The 13,156-nt window shown below is 34.2% G+C and overlaps 1 protein-coding gene across 14 annotated transcripts in view; it reads left to right on the plus strand.

Moving 5' to 3' along the window:
* Window positions 1-13,139, plus strand: part of IRAG1 (inositol 1,4,5-triphosphate receptor associated 1) — a 97,963-nt gene extending 84,824 nt beyond the window's left edge. For all 14 annotated transcript variants that reach the window (XM_063331925.1, XM_063331922.1, XM_063331923.1 and 11 more), the window contains 8 exons: window positions 169-300; window positions 1,061-1,202; window positions 1,873-1,922; window positions 3,018-3,125; window positions 4,236-4,303; window positions 7,201-7,320; window positions 8,235-8,366; window positions 9,772-13,139. In XM_063331925.1, the coding sequence (XP_063187995.1) occupies window positions 169-300; window positions 1,061-1,202; window positions 1,873-1,922; window positions 3,018-3,125; window positions 4,236-4,303; window positions 7,201-7,320; window positions 8,235-8,366; window positions 9,772-10,012 (993 nt within the window). In that variant the 3' untranslated portion in view covers window positions 10,013-13,139. The remainder of the gene's footprint in view (window positions 1-168; window positions 301-1,060; window positions 1,203-1,872; window positions 1,923-3,017; window positions 3,126-4,235; window positions 4,304-7,200; window positions 7,321-8,234; window positions 8,367-9,771) is intronic.
* The last annotated feature ends 17 nt before the right edge of the window (window positions 13,140-13,156 follow it).

Here is a 13,156-nt window from a genome sequence, read left to right on the forward strand (position 1 = left end):
CTAGGTTATCTCTGGTGGTAGTGATGGCTCTGCTCTGGGGCTAATTTGTCAATGTGTAGCTCTGCCTAGACAGAGGGCAGTCTCTGCCCTGCTTATGTGGCTCAGGCTACTTTATCTGAACTAAAAGGGGCAAGACATGATGATAAAGCTTATGTATTTTCACTTCAGTCTTCAGCTCACTTATGGCATCACTATGAACACAGAGAAGCTTACCAGAAGCTATTGGAGGATATTGCTGTTCTGCGGCGCTTAGCTGCTAGACTATCTAGTCGTGCTGAGATGGTTGGAGCCGTGCGCCAGGTAAGAAGATCCTGGTGTCTAACACGTATGCTGGCTGCACGCGTTCACTCTTTCTCTTTTTCAGCCATAGCTGGAGGTTATATGAATTTGAATTTTATTTACCATTATGACAGATTAAAGGTGTTTGTTATAGTGTCAGATAAGATACCATTTCAGTCTGGAAATAGAATTCGAACAGAAGATTACCCATGAAGCTATTCAACATTTGTACAATAGGAGCGTATTTATTATTCAGAACTATAGCTACATCACAAGAAACTTATTTAAAATCAGTGCAGAATGAATAAGAAAACTTTTTTGGGTTGAAAAGCTCATCTAGTTGTCACCTACCTTTGGCAATAGCTTAATCAGGGAACTATAAAGCATATAAGAACAAAGCAAGTATAAATGAGAACACAGCAATACCTCCTAGGTTCAAGACTGTTGCTTCTTCCCACTAAAGTAACTAGACTGATGCCAGTGACTAAGACCTTTGAGGGTCTGAAAACAAATGTACGTATACCACATAACTAATAGATAGGCACACAGACAGACTGTATAAATATATGACAAAATAAATTATTATATTCTGGGTATATATATGAATGCATGTGCATTTGTGTTCCAGTTAGCTTAGGAATTTTCAATCATGGAGGTACCAATATTTTTATAACAACAACTATTCCAGATTTAGCCCTGACAGGGAACATACACATAGAGGCAAATGATTTGTTTAAGAACCGTAGAGGTTACCTGAGTATTCCCCTCTTTTCTTCCTTAGGAGAAGCGTATGTCAAAGGCAACAGAAGTAATGATGCAGTATGTGGAAAATCTGAAAAGAACATATGAAAAGGATCATGCTGAACTAATGGAGTTCAAGAAACTTGCCAATCAGAATTCTAGCAGAAGCTATGGTGCATCTGGTAAAGAAAAACAAAATTTAAGGGTTTGTCTTGCCTCTGTACAGAGAGATGTCGGTGCTATTAATGATAAAAAGTGAAATATCATGAAACTTCTTAATGAAGTTCTGATCTACAGGAGTAGATGTCAAAAAGTTATAGATATAACAGTTAAAATATTTAATATAAGCCATACTTAATGCTACGGTACAGTAATATAAAATCACTATTGCTTACCAAATTCTGATGAGATCCAATGACATTTCCATTGGCCTATGCATAGGTACATACGCGTAGTTTGCACAGTTTTAACACAGCTACCTCTTAGGTGACAGATAATGGCAAAATTTCATTATTAAAAAGATTTTTTCTTTATGAAACCTTTTCTTTGCTAGTTTTCTGGAAACTGAAATATGAGTATTTTCTTTTGCAAAAACTTATACATGGAGGCAAATAGTGGGCTTTTGCCTGATCTTAGTAAAGATAGTAATGGTTCAATTTTTTGCAATTATTTCAAATTTCTTTTGCAAGTGTAATTGAGACCAGAACTGTATGACAGATAAATATGCAGTCACTACAGATCTTGTATAAATATACTATATCTGAGTTTGAAATACAAGCTAGGGGTCTATTAATATTATTTACAGATACTCATATAGTCTAAGACTGTTCTTTATCTGCTGTTTTTATGCAGAAGATGGAGTACCTCGTTCATCTAGATCCATGTCCCTTACTGTTGGAAAGGTATTTCTACGATATAAAGAAAATTAAGTGAACATTTTATGTAGTGAAATTTCTTTGTCTACATACACTCTCAAAACATAGTGTTGTTAAATTCTCAATATTGTTGATGTAATTTAGTGCAAGTGCTTTGTCATTTTGGATACATGATTAAGTATGACTTTGTTCAATAATAATGCTTGCTGGGAAGATATAAATAATAAAGGGACCTATTTGTTTAAGAAGGATTGTATTCCAGGCCACATACCTGTGCTCCAGAGAATGACTTACATCCTGTGCTTTATTCTAGTTCCTCAGTGAGGAAGCTGAACATTGGATCAAAACTTACTGTATCATTCAGGATTCCATGATCATACCACTTTTGTTATCGTTATCATATCATGTTCAGAGTAGCTTAGATATAAATGGTTATTTTTAAGTGGGGCTCATTTTTCAGTTAGCATCAAAGTATCTTGTTTGTTTTGACAAAGCTTTCAGAGTGAGAGATTATCTCAAGATTGTTTTGGCTTGATCAATTAATAACTTTAACACAGCCAGTGTTCCATTTCTGCAAAACTTCCAAGTGTTGGAGATCGTTTATTACAAGATTTCCTAAAACAACTAGTGACTTGAGACAGCCAAATCACAATGTAACCATTATGAAATTTGTTGGTCAAAGGCATTATATTCTTTCTATTATTTCTTTTCATATTTTTATTTGCTTGGGTTGTAGTTCTTTAGCGGCTCTGAGTGCTGGATTGAAAGAATTAGAGTACAGAGCATGCTGAGGGCAAGACTGGATTTCAGAATGAGAACCAGATAAGTTGAAACAGAAGTCCAAAAAAAAGATGAAATTTAACAAGGCTTTCAGTGTGGAGGGAAAAGAGTAGCATCCCAATACACCACCTCTTTTCACACTAAGCACTTGCCATACCAGACAGTACTAGAGTACTTTTTTGGGGAAAACCACAGCCCTAACAGCCATTTATCTTAATTTTGTTCCTAACTCTCCTTTCCCCCAAGGGACATTAACGTACATCTTTGTCACACCTATTAACTTGTAGAATTGTTCTTCAGCCTATCTTGTTGTATGATAGAAAAAAATGTTGTTTGTCACAGAATATGCCACGGAGGAGAGTCAGTGTTGCTGTTGTTCCTAAATTTAACTCCTTAAACATTCCTGGTCAGTCACCAACAGCTTCACCTATACCTTCAATGCCTTCCCTGGTAAGTAAACCCCGCAGTTTAAAGATACTACTTTTTGTCTAAACCACTTTTGCACAGGACCAAGCTAAATTTACTAAAAAATGTAAGCTCTTTCATTGTTTTAGTTTATTTTGACTCCGTCCTAGTGAAGAGGATGGACAAAGGTGATTCCTGTTGTGTAAGGGACATACGCCTTCAGAATCTATCCACTTTGGACACAGAGTTGAAGGGGGCTAGCTGGTGATTCAGAGCCATTAGACATTAGCTTACACAATTTGCCTTTAATCTGTAGTAACATACTGGAAAGAAGTAGTAAAAATGGTTGTCCCCTGTGGGAGAGAAGTTCTAACTAGAATCCATAGAGGACTGCTTCTCTTCATTGCCAAAAAGTCCACTAAACATAAAAGTATGTAATTAATTACAGAAACGTATGTGGAACAAATTTAGAAGTTCTGTCATGTTCTGAGATTAGTGGAGCTATCAGCCCTTTCCCTTGACTTTTTGTTTATAAAATTTTCATAAATTAAATGAGAATCTAATCTTAACCTAATGAATCTATATAAATGCTTTGAAAGAAAGCTGCAAGGGATACCAATGGTTCAGAGATGAGCTAAGATGGCACATAACCTGGAAATTATGCAGTTTTCTGTTAAAAATGTAGGGCTATTTAAACGACAGGTGCTGCTGAGACGCTAAATCCATTTTAGTTTTAAGAAAACAATCTGTCTGTGCAATTTAGTTATTATGTACTCAGGGTCAATTGTTTCAGGAACCAAGTGTGTTTGTTTACCATAATTTATTATTATTTATTTTTGTTTAAAATTTTCCATTGAGAACTTAGCTAACAAATACATTTCCTAGGTTAATATGGAGAGAAGCAATAGAGTAAAGAAAGACTTTTCTTGGAAAAAATAAGCAGGGTAGAAGGGAATTTTGCAGAAAATTCTTCTTAGTGTGTAAGTCCATTGTTTACTGTGGTTAGTAGGAGTAATTTGAAAGCTCTGTGTTAAAGACACCTTGCTCGTGGGTGTGGGAGGAAACCTAAGCAGCACATTGACTTTGTCATTTTACTGAAGACTCATTTGAAATTAATTCATGGATGTAACATTTATTGCTGTTTTTCACTTACAGTCTGAATCACCTAGTAATGGAAAGAGCAATCTAACAGCTACTCCTGTTCTGCCAGCACTTTTAGAAAAGTGAGTTTTCTCTAGTTCATCTCATTACCTATTAAATCCGGGTATGAAATGAAAGGTATATAATTTCTATCTTTCCTGGCAGAAGTTGTACTAAGGCATAAGGCATTGAAATCAGTGACACAATATTGGCTTACGTTGATTTACGATCTGGTAACTGTTCTTTACTATGTCACCATCATATTGTTCTTTTCATATTCAAAGAGTTTACAAGCAGTATCAGAACTAAATCGAGCCTGCTATAATCATTAGAACTCATCAAGTAAAACTGCAGCAGAAGATCATACATTTACACATTTGAGTAGGCCTGCCTTCAGAACTTGACAAAACTAAGAGTATTACATGCAATGCATGTGGCTTTTTTAAAAATATATTTCCTGGAAGGAATTAATGCTGTATCTAAGTTGGCCATCAGCAACCCTGGGTATGAATACTTCTTAACTTGACTATCCCAGTAATAGAAGTTTGTGTTCTGCCCTTGCCTTTTCAATGTGTGGCCATCTAGTAAGAGTCGTACTTTGAAATACTATGATATCCAGCATCATGTAGCTTTTTAAATTTATATGAATTAACATAACTATATGAAATTCAAAAGTATAATTTATCATAATAGTAGATCATCAGAATTTTACAGAAGTCAAAACAATGATTAAATCGAGTAGTAATTCTTTTTTTAATATGAAATGAACATTCAGCTAAATTAAAGCATTAGGTTTGAGATTTTAGTTTTAACAACGTTAGATTTTAGTTATATCAGCCAGAGAAGTTTGCATTTTAAAATTAAAAAATAGAGATACAAAAGAGGAAATTTTGGTTTTCAGCCTAGAAACAAGCAAAATATCTATAGTTTTCTAGTACCTACAAATTGCAAAAATATTTTTCATTAAAACAATTGCCCTTTTGACTCTGTATTACTTACCATTAGTGTAGATGTCCTGGCTGGATTAAGGTGTGGTGTTGTTATCCATTTTCCATAATAGTTCTGTAAGTCATTCCATGGGTTTAAATAGTACTACTTTTGGAGCAAGATAATAGTTTTATGGACAAGGAAAGCAAAGAATTGCTCTGATGGAAAGCATGTGCATCTGCACATTTCTGGGAAGACCTTTTAAGTTATTACAGTTGAAATTCATGTAGACACATAATTTAATTTTATGCAAGTTCTTGAAATGTAAAGCTTCTGTAGGAGTAGAACACAAAGATGGGAAATATGAAAACATGTGAGACTGGGATGAGAACAGAAGACATACTCAAGCTGTTCTCCAAGGTCCTTGTAAGCAGTTACCATTATGGGTACAGGTACTGTTGCATTTGCAAACCTGTGTGTGTAAATAGTCTATTCATATGTATAATCAGCCTAGATTCAGTCACCTTTACAAATACTTATCTCTTTCAGGAAATGTTGCACATTCTGAGGAAGTTGCTTGCTGATGTTTCAGAAATAAAACTTACTAAAACATCACATTGATTTTTGTTGTTGTTGTTACTACTAGTATTATTACTACTTTGGTTGTTCAGACTGTTTACAAACCACAATAAAATGTCTGCAATACTAATTTAAATTCAAGTTTGTTAGGATACTTTAAACAAGCAAATTAAAAGCTTTAATATATGTAGAACTCACATCAGTACAAAATATTGATTTTCCCATATTTTAGATGAGTGCTGAGGCAGGACAAAATTTATCTTATGTCTTTTTTTTATCTCTGTGCTTTACCGAGAATGAAAATATGCAAGAATTGGGAAAAAATAGTGAACTATGCCATTAGTTGTTACAATTCAACAGAACTCTGCAAAATTTAGACCATCCTTTGAAACTGTACAGAAATTCATGGCGGGGAGGGAACACCTTATCGATATTTCTTACTGGATCTTAAGAAAACAAATCATGTTATCAAGTAACAGAAGTAGAACTTGAAATTGAAGTTTGAGTGTAAGTATGTATGCATGGGACAGCTGCTATAGTAGTGTAAAATTACATAATTCAGCAGAGTTTTGTATATTCGAGTACTTCAAGATTATATTCATAATGTCTTTAAAGTCCAAGTGAAAATAATGTCTACTGTTAATATGACTTCTTGAGAGAAACTCCTTTGCCCACAGATGGCATCAATCAGGATGAATTATCCTGCCATTGATTTTAGTGTCAGAAAAATAAGGCCTACAAAAAGGGTTAGATTCTAGAAGTTGAAATAGAGTCCACTGTTGAGCTTATTAAACCTTGACTTTGATAGATTTGCTAAGTCATGTCTGAATCACTTAAAGTCTCTGTCACAGACTTAAATAAATAGGGACAGCTGAGCACTGCAGAAAGACAGCAACATGTAATGGCTTGTCTTTAGACTAAGTGCTAAAAGCTTTTACTTAAGAAAAGTTTTAGTGACAAAAGCTATGTATGTGTTTGTATTTGTTTACCTGTGCATCAGTTCAATGTACAAAGTCAGCAGAGAGGAGTACCTAAAAGGCAAATAAGAAAGAAGTTCTGTTAAATTAACATGTGGTATTATTTCTATTGTTTTCCTCTGACGAAGCAGGCTACAATTTCTAAGATGATTTTTAGAAAGTTGCGGGAATTATTTTAAAGAACAGTAAATAAATGCCATGGATAAGCTGGGAAACAAATGTTCTGTTCTTTTTTAAAGAAGAAGCAGCAAAATGCAAGTTTTAATACCTTAAAAACATATTAATTATTGTTCTTAAATTGCAACATTTTGAAACTAAAATTTTGCTCAGTGTTTAATTTTTTTCTTTTGAAAGATGTTTTATTTCTCTGATGTACATTAAAGAAAAATCAGGAGTCACAAAATTGCATGTGATTGTTCTTGTTCAGTAGTATACTCCAAATATAATACATTTCAGTGCTGTTATTTTCTATTTGTCTGTTCCTTTTGTCTTGGCAGTGGTAAGACTAATGGAGAGCCTGACTGTGAAACTTCTACTTCTGCGCTGACACAGAGTGGGTTGGAAGAAATCAATCGTGAAACGAAAGCCAAGATAGAAGAGGAAGCGTATAACAAAGGGTGGGAAAATTTTATGTTAACTAAATCTGTAAATATGTGCTACCAGATGAGGACGTATGTTTTTAAAATGTAATTTTAAATGCAAAATGAGTGACATAATTAATATGAGCTCCTAGAAAATGGTCATAATTGAAGCAATTTGGGAAACAATGTGAGTGAGCTTCATTCATTATGTTTGCATCATAGCTGTTCACATTCATCTTTTATTAATGTTAGCCAAACTGTGGGAGAGCAGTTATATCAGAGATTCAGAGCTAAATGGGTGGTTTTAAGTCGATAGTGTTCAGCTTCATGATAGGATAATCCTAAAAAATTTTCTGAAATGTTTATTCTGAAAAGCATACATGGAAATGCGTAAAGAGTAGCTATCCACTTTTGCAATAAACTCATGTTGGTTGTGTTACCAAGTGCTTTACACAGCACGTTTTAGGGAAATTAACAGCTTTGGGATCTGTTTCTAAATGTCAAGCAAAGAACATTGTACTATGTGAAGAATGAGACAAAAATTTTGATCTTTTACTGCAGAATCCAACAAGCCATCTATCTTTAGCATTTACACTTATTTTCCATGAAAATAAAATATCTAGAGGGTGTTCAAAATGATTGAAAAATAATAGAGAAATACTTACCAACTCCTTTACAATAGACAAAAGTTGTGCTCTGCTGAGAACTATAATCTCTTTTTCTTTTTTAAGATGATAAATTTGGTAACAGAGCTAATAAAATCTTCTGTTAAGGAAGGGTGGCTCTCTGTGTGCGATACTCATGGTCTTTAGCTAGTTTTTACTCATCTGAGTGCTGCAACACTGCTACTTGTGTTTTGTTGCATGTAACAAAAAAAGCTAATTTTTCATTACATAGGAACAGAGTTACACAGCATGCTAGACTAAGAAAAATGTTTTTTTCTGTTAAAGATATCAGGAAGGCTTGAAGAAAACCAAAGAACTTCAGGAACTGAAGGAAGAAGATGAAGAGATACCAAAAGAAAGTCATGATGAACATGAAGAAAGTGAAAATGAAGATGAGATAAAAAACCTGAAAAGCAGGTGAGACAGTGGTGTAATATGTCCCTACAAGAAGAGCCACTTTTTTCTATTTGTGGTACCCAATCAAGTGTTCTATACTATTATCTTCACATGTTTTCTTCCAGTCTAGGGAAGTGTATTTGAAATAACAGTATTTTCACAGAAAGGCATATTCTGAGATACCATAGTTGCAAAATGCAAAATTTTTTATTTTGATATTTCAACTAAAATTGTATGTTGACATCAAGATGTTTCATCTTGATGGGGTTTGGTTATCATTTGAAGTAAAAAATAATTCCACAAAAGTTGTTTAGATGCCAGAATGTATGTCTCAGTAGGCATACATTGTCTCATGAAAGTTGTAATTCAGGAATCTGATGCCCATATTTGTGCCATACGTCATTCCCAAAGGATCTTCACAGGTGAGTCTTTCAGTATATCTACAAAGTAAATGCAGATTAAGACAAGCTCCTCAGCTATGTTGAACTTGCTCTGACTTGGACAGGCAGGTGTCTGCTCTCTCTGGAAACTGTCTAGATGCAGCAGAACCGCACTGTGATGGAGTTCCTGCCTTTCAGCAATTACATGTTTACATCTGTACCCGATGCTCTTTGTATGGGGAACTTTTGAATCCTCTGCTTATTACCTGAAGCATTTAATGCCTAACTGGAAAACTTTTCTGAAATGTTCAGCTTTTCTTAGTGTTAATTATTGAGTCTCCTTGGTGGTTCTACCACCCAATTCAATATACCTGCAATTTCCTGCATGTTAAAAGTAAAGAGACTTTTGCGTTACAGATGAATAGAATGCTGGCCAAAGCCAGTAATATTTTATTAAATAAAATAAATAAATTATAAATTATAAAGTATTATAATGTATATTATTAGTAGTTTTACTATATTAATAATAATCATTAATAGTAATTTATATTACTAATATAAATTATAAATATTGAATTCCTACCATTGCAAGCTAAGGTAGGAATCCTTACATGATCCATAAGAATTTATTTCCATTCCATAACCATTATGGTTATAAACATATGTTAATTTGAGATTTCAGCCATATCCAGAAGGGCAGCCATCTTGCTAGTCATTAAACTCTTAGGAAGAAATGGTCAGTTTAGTTGCACAAGCTATGAACAGTGCAGAATTTTACATGACATCAAGTTCTGAGATTTGCCAGTTGACAGGTGGGAGAAATAGAAGTCAAGTTTACGGTCTTCAGCCGTCTTGCAAATATCACCCACGTCTGAGTGTACAGCTCTTCTTAAAAGAACTTAGCAGTCTGATTCTTCTTTGGCACGGTGTTTGTATTTGGAAGAAAGATGGTGCACCATACATTTACGAAACTTTTCAAACTAAAAACTTTAAGATAATAAATTTGTATATGATTAATATATAACAGTTTTCTTTTAATTTTACAGCAGACTTGAAGTCATCATTAATTATTTACATATACTGTACCCCAAACTGTGTAAACACTGGAATGTGGTATGGCTTGTAGTGGCTGCGATAATCATTTTTGCTGTGGTGTTGGGAATCTACCATTCATACAACTCCTGTGATGAAAAATCAGAGGGACCTGAAGGGAAGGCCAGCTGTTCTGCTGCCCATCAATATTCCTGGTGGAACTCAGGATTTCAACATGAGCAACGTACTGAATAATAAAGGAACAACCATGTATTTATGGTACCTGAGCAAGTATGCATATTAGAACACAGTTGTTAAAGGTAGTGCTTAGTCATCCTTATGGTTGTTAAGTGTGATCTGTTAGACGAGTCAGTTACTCCACACCAGCAGGTTGGGGGATACATTGTGAATATACCTTGCCAAAATGACAATCTCATAAATAATCCTGTCTGTCCTCTTATTGTAAATGACTCATACAAATAAAGGAATATTGAATCATGATAAGGTTGTGGCAGTAACTAGCAAGACATTTAAAGGAATGATTTGCACAGGACATTGCTATCTCTGCTATGATTTTGAAGAAAATTGTAAAACCTGCATTTGCAGTTAGTGCTTTACTTTGCATTTCCTGAATTTATTGGTGACTGTTGAAGTACTCTAATTAATTTCCTTTTTCATGATTATTGGGTAGAAATAGAAGCTCTTCTATGGGAGGTTAGAATTATATTATCAGACCAAATGCCTTGCTGATTAAGTAATTTTATAAGAGGAATTAACTGTATAATTATTTGAATGGAATACTAAGTACATGCATAAATGTGTTTTATGATATACTCTAGGAATGGGACCACCACTTTTTTTAAAATGGGATGCACAACAAAACATAAAATAAGGTCTAGGTGACACAGTTGATACCGTCAAATAAATCTGGGAACTCCTGATATATAAAAGGGACATACTTTGCAAGAAGTGTGTGTATGCCACTCAGACTCACCACTATTTACAACAAAGAATAGTTGTTGTCTGGAAGGTTGGATGTGTCGCCTAAGCCCAAAATACAGCAATCTCGGATGTTGGAAGAAATCTTCAATTCTTTATTGAAAAAAAAAAAAAAAAAAGGAAAAAAGTCTTCAAACCTGTGTATATAGGCGTTCACACTAAGTGGACTCTGCCCTACTGCTAATACTGGAAATAGATATCCTTTGAGATCTGCACTAGGAACACAGTTCTGCACACAGCCAAAACCCTACCAGTGCCTAGGTGAATCAGGACGTAAAGGGAATGAGGACTTTGAAGACATCACTGCAATTTTTTAGTAGTTCCCTTTCAGAATCTGATGCCAAGTATGTAACTGTTCTGATATGCTTTCAAAGCTGAACTATCAGGACATGATAGATTAATCTTTTGCCCAGATTTTTTAGCAGTTCTGCCTATTCAGGAGTTGTGAGTTCTTACACAAGAATCTGAAAGCCTGAAATTTTTAGACAAGCAATTTCAAATGGTGAAGCCATTATCTATAAAGAACCACATCAGCTAGGGCTGAGACCAAAATGCATGTCACTTAAGGTATACCTTATGTACCTGCTGAACATCACTTCTGATTGAAGATGATCTATGTTTGTCTTTCCATAGCTATATGCTTGCATCTAACCACAATATCAAAATCAGTGTGACACTTGATTGCACTCATGTCTTGCATTCTTCTGGCATTTTCTGACTAACAGGTCTGTTGACCAACTGAAGGACAAGTATGTTATGAAGTACTGTAATTTCAGTTCAGATGAAGTTAGTATTGTCTTGTTTTCTTTTGGTGTAAACACTGAACCTCAAGCTAACTGTCAAAGAAAACAGGTTTCTAACTCAGTCAGAAATTTAATTCACGTATCTGGCACTAGTAACAAATATCCTGCTGGTGAATTTTGTTTGTTACATCTTTAGCCACATGTTTCTTAAGAGACATTTATATGGAGAAATAAAATAAAAATATAAAATAATAATAATAATTTAAAGAAAAAGCAGACCACTACCACCTTTTTTTGGAGGGTGGGAAGTCTATAAGCAGTTGGGAGGTTTGTTTTTTATTTTACAGTATATATTGTTGAGGAATAGTGTGCTTAAGGAAGTTCAAAAAGGATAATGGGAAAGTGTCATTTGGTCTAAAATTGTAATTGGTAAAGAATAAGACAGAAGAAGGTTTCTTGCAAATTACTTAGTATCTGTTTGGTTCAGTTAGAGTATCTGACTATGAAGAACTACTGTGACATTTCACGTACTTTCAGTATTTGAAGAAATCTGTCAGTTGCTCTTTGAATACTTAATTAAAATCAGCTTCTTTAAGTTAATATTCTTTACAAATAGCATTGATAACTTAATAAGGCAATTGAAGGTAAATAGGTAAATTGAAGGTAAATAGTCCCGAAGATTCACAGACTCCTATGCCAAAAAATTATGGCACATATTTCATTATGGGATTGTGGAAATGTTGGGCTGCACTGAGGAGAAATAATTAACAATGCCTATCATTGAATTAATTCGCTCTTGTTTACATCTGCACTCATGTGTGTCCAACACCTTATTTTAAGTACATGTCGAAAGTTATTGATACCAATAGGACTCCTGAACTGCTTAATGTTAAGCATGCGCTAAGTTGGGTTTTTTTTGGTCTGTGGGTGAACGAGGTCTCCATCCTCTCTTGGAACTCAGCAGACTGGCTTTTTGTGGACTTAGTGCACAAGGGCGGATTTCCGTAAGTAGTTATACTGATTTGAACTGAACTACTTGCATGTTTAGGGCAAGTATAATTTAGACACAAATTTATTAATCATTGTAGGGAATGGACTGAAAGAGGCAAGAGATTTTAATGGCAATGAAAAGATGAAGATAAAGTTTATTTAAAAAAAATTGTTGTTCTTTTTATAACTACTTTGAGCAAACTGTCCACTAAAAATAATGAACCACAATGACTAACAGCACATTAAATATTTTTGCTTATGTATTTCAGTTAGTTAAAGGAGACACCTTTATTTTAATAGGAAACTAGATTGAGCTCAAAAACTATTCTAAATGTAATTTTATCTGTTGGATATTAGTTTGCTTTATCTAGAAAAAAAATCAACGTCTGTGTTCAAAGATCACATCAGATAACAAGAAATAGATCTATTATTTATGCTATTAACACTGAAATAGTTTTCTTGAGGTGCAATATTTATTTTTCTGCTTTAACAAGACACGTTTATTGTTTTTCCTGCACAGCACAGATGTTTCTAGTAAAAGGAATTTTAAAAGGGCACTATTTTTGTGTATCATATTTAAATTTGTAAGATTGTAAGATTTTGCACAAGTGTGCTGGTATTGTACTGTATAGTATCACATACTTGAGTTTTGAAATAAAAGTATGGT

The sequence above is a fragment of the Chroicocephalus ridibundus genome, chromosome 4 (genome assembly GCF_963924245.1).
Source record: "Chroicocephalus ridibundus chromosome 4, bChrRid1.1, whole genome shotgun sequence".
In the NCBI taxonomy this organism is placed as follows: Eukaryota; Metazoa; Chordata; class Aves; order Charadriiformes; family Laridae; genus Chroicocephalus; species Chroicocephalus ridibundus.